The following is a 3563-nucleotide window of genomic DNA, read 5'->3' on the forward strand; positions in this document are numbered from 1 at the left end:
CAGCTGGACTACCCCATCTTCTACGTGATGTTCGTGTGCATGGTGGCAACCGCCATCTATCAAGCCGCGTGAGTTACGGTTCTTCTGCTGGGCCTCGACACCGCGGCTCTTCCATTTTCTGGGCCCGATTACATTCGTTTTCGAAGTAAAACGCCATAGGGAGGCAGGATGTTCAGATGCAGCCTACCGCCAGGGTCTGGCACTCACCGTGAGAGAGAGGGCTGCTAATTTGCTGAGTTGTCACATGGAAGGGCTCTGCTCCTTGAAAGGCGAGCCTGGGGTGGTTGTGTTTGACCTTCTGCCTCAAAATGTGAGAGGTGCGTGATCGGAGGCGGCCTCGACCTTCCATCTGCTCCAAGGCAGGCATCCGTTTCAGGGACTTCGGGAGAAGCTGTACCATCCCTTGACACACCTACCTATTTGTCTGCGAGGCGGAAAACAAAAGGTTGTCCTTGAGAAATCTCCCCAAATCTGCTCAAGTCAAAGAGTTGGGTAATCATTTCTCTTAAGTCAAAAGCAGCAGTTCTGAGGGCAGGCCTGGGCCGTGTTCCCGTCTGAGACCTAATGTCCAGTAGTGGGCCTGGAAGGGAATGGGACAAGCCTGCCTGGGGACAGGAGGGTGGACTGGGCAGGTTTCAGTGCAGTGAGTGAGGCTGATCCGCCCAGGGCAGGTCAGGCCCAGACTCCAGCAGCCTGGGCTCACTGTCCACCAGCGTGGCCACAAGGGATCATAGGAGTGACCGCTGCTGACTGGGTGCCCAGTGTAAGCTTGCTCCATTCTCTTTACTTTCACATGAATTTGAATTCATTTCATCCTCACAACACCCCTTCAGGCAGGTGATACTATCCTCATTTTGCACATGAAGAACCGTAGCAAGTGAGGTTAAAAGGCCAGGAAGTGGTGGAGCTGAGATTTGAATGCAGGCATCCGGCTCCCTGGCCCACACCCCTCTCTCCGTTCTGCCACCTCCCCTCAGCTTCTCTAAGAGGCAGATTCCTCGGTGGTAAATGAGAATAACAGTCCCTTCCTGAGAGAATCACATAAAGCTTTTAGGACGGTTCCCAGGATAACGTTGGGTAAATAGCATCATCTTTTATGATCATTATTACTATGCCAATGTCGATTATTACTGTTCTTCGTCCTACAACAATTCCCGTCATCACCACTGAGCCCCTGCAAAGCTCTGTGCCGACCGCTCAGGGGTCACAAAGACGAATCAGATGCCCTGCCTGCCTCCTGGGGCTCATGATGGGCTTCCCACACACAGGCAAGGAAGAAACAGTATCTGTCCTCAAGGCACTCACAGCCCTGGTGGGGGGCAGCCTGATCAACAGACGATTCCAGTGGAGTGAGAAGTATGTTATGGTGTAAGCACTTACACAATAACTAAAACACTATGCAGAGAAAGGACAAAGGATATATTCCAAAATGATGGCAGTGTTTATCCTAGATGGAGAGATTACAAAGGACTCCAATTTTCTCTTTTTCCTGTATTTATTGCAGTGATCATATTGTTTTTTAATTAAGAAGAAAATTTCTTTTTAAAAAGATACTGGAACAATAGGCAGAATGTGATAAATGATGTAAGAATTTCTTGAAGTGTTTAAGCGACCAGAAATGGCTCTTTTTAGTGAGGTGGATATGCAGGGGACGCAGCAGTGAGGAGAAGGGCATTTCTGGTGATGAGAACCATATGGTCATAGTTGTGAGAACAGGAAGGCATGGCCTGCTTGGGGAATGGGAATGGGCCTCAGGTTATGTGTCTACGAGAAGAATGGGAGCAAAGCATGGACCCTAGATCTAGAGATACACGAGGATGGCATCTTTATAAAACCAAGGACTGTTCCTTCATGAGTTGTCTTCCCATTTCAAACCAGCTCTATTGGTAGTCCTCAGCTGTCACCTCGGCCTTGACGACATCCCCACAGCCTACTCACCAGAGTGCTTTTGTTTTGCAGCTTTTTAAGTCAAGCCTCACAGATGTACGACTCGTCTTTGATTGCCAGTGTGGGCTACATTCTATCCACAACTGTTGCCATCACAGCAGGTAGGGGTGGCCAATTGCTAGATTTCCGTCTTCTACCTTAGCAGTAGGGACGGTACCCCCGTGTGGAGGGAGGAGGCTCCATCTCGATCACAAGGCCAATTCCACTGACTTGTCTGCCCACAGAGAAAGTACAGGATTCAGGGAGACCTGGGTTTGCATCCCAGCACAGACGCAAATCTATGTGGCTCTGGGAAAATCACTTCACCTCTCTGAGCCTAAGTTCCACATTTGTAAAACGGTAGTCATAACACTTAACCTCCTAGGATTGAAATATATATAATCCAAATGTCCCCCACTTTGTAGTGCGTGTGAAAGTTCAAAAAGTTCTTGAACAATTTTTGCCATCATCAGCTAGCTCCACAGCCTCCATTGGCCAAGTGACCATAAATTAATTCTACATAATTTTTGGAGATGGTTGGTATAGGAAGCATCTGCAACCTAACAACTCAGTTGGTGATCATTATTAGTATGCCCAAATCCCACTCAAAGAGGTAGGAATGCACTGCCAGGGCCTGTGCTGTGAGCGGTACCAGGGATCAGGTGGGGCATTGACCCAGAGCAGTCAGAAAGCTAACCCGATGCGAAGATTAAGGCATGGTCGAGAACTTGGGTCCAGCCAAGGTTGAAAGGAAGAGCAGACACCAGAATTGAGAAAGAAGTCGGGCAGGGAATCAGGAGCCCAGGAATACAGCATGAAGCTCGTGATTGTGAAATGAGTCCAGACTGGTACTGGCTGCTGGGTGAGGGTGGCAGACCCAGGTCAGTCCCATGCCGCAGGAGTGGACCTGCAGGCTTGACATCTGCTGGCCACATTAGGTTAGAAAACTCTGACAGCTTAAACACAAAGCCTTGTTTATCCATATTAAGAAATATAGGGAAAAGGGTGTGTAAAAACTGGTAAATATGGGCTGTAGTTTAGTACACAGTATTGTTTCATTGGGAGGAGGCTGGGTACATGGGAACTCGGTACTATTCACTATCTCAACATAAAAAGTTGAGGGAAAAAAAATGGAAATAAGAGGGGCCTAGAAGGGGGAGAAAGAAGACAACCTATTCCCCAAAATGGCTTTTGTGGGAAGCCATAGTGTTTTTTGATCACTTTTGGTTTCCTGCAGGGAAGAGAGCTTAGCTCCGTCCCAGACAGACTGGCAAGTAGGTGATTTGAAAATCGCTCATTGTGTTTTCTGTTATTTGCTGCAGGCGCAATATTTTACCTGGATTTCCTAGGGGAGGACGCACTGCACATCTGCATGTTTGCACTGGGGTGAGTTCCGACCCTCTGTCTGGCCCCAGAGCAGTGGGTGTAGAATTCCTGGCCGTTTGCCTCTTCCCCCGCGTTACTGCTTCAGCTTCTCAGGCCATCCTTTAGAGTCAGCGGAGCAGCTGGGATTGGGCATTTCGTCCCCAGAGGTGAGCGCTTGACTCCCCAAAAGGCTTTATCGCCTTCCCCTTTCTTCTCCTTGTTCTTTAATCTCCTCGTCATTTCTAAAAATCACCTTTTAACACATGAAAGGG

At 48.6% G+C, this 3563-nt stretch overlaps 1 protein-coding gene across 3 annotated transcripts in view; it reads left to right on the forward strand.

Moving 5' to 3' along the window:
- Positions 1-3563, forward strand: part of NIPAL3 (NIPA like domain containing 3) — a 33262-nt gene extending 29699 nt beyond the window's left edge. For 2 of the 3 annotated variants that reach the window (XM_023529168.1, XM_023529171.1), the window contains exons 9-10: positions 1960-2048; positions 3249-3558. In XM_023529168.1, the coding sequence (XP_023384936.1) occupies positions 1960-2048; positions 3249-3316 (157 nt within the window). In that variant the 3' untranslated portion in view covers positions 3317-3558. Of the gene's footprint in view, positions 1-42; positions 69-1959; positions 2049-3248 lie in introns of all 3 variants that reach the window. The other variant, XM_023529170.1, reaches the window with a different exon arrangement.

The sequence above is a fragment of the Pteropus vampyrus genome, unplaced genomic scaffold (assembly GCF_000151845.1).
Source record: "Pteropus vampyrus isolate Shadow unplaced genomic scaffold, Pvam_2.0 Scaffold36, whole genome shotgun sequence".
Classification (NCBI taxonomy): domain Eukaryota; kingdom Metazoa; phylum Chordata; class Mammalia; order Chiroptera; family Pteropodidae; genus Pteropus; species Pteropus vampyrus.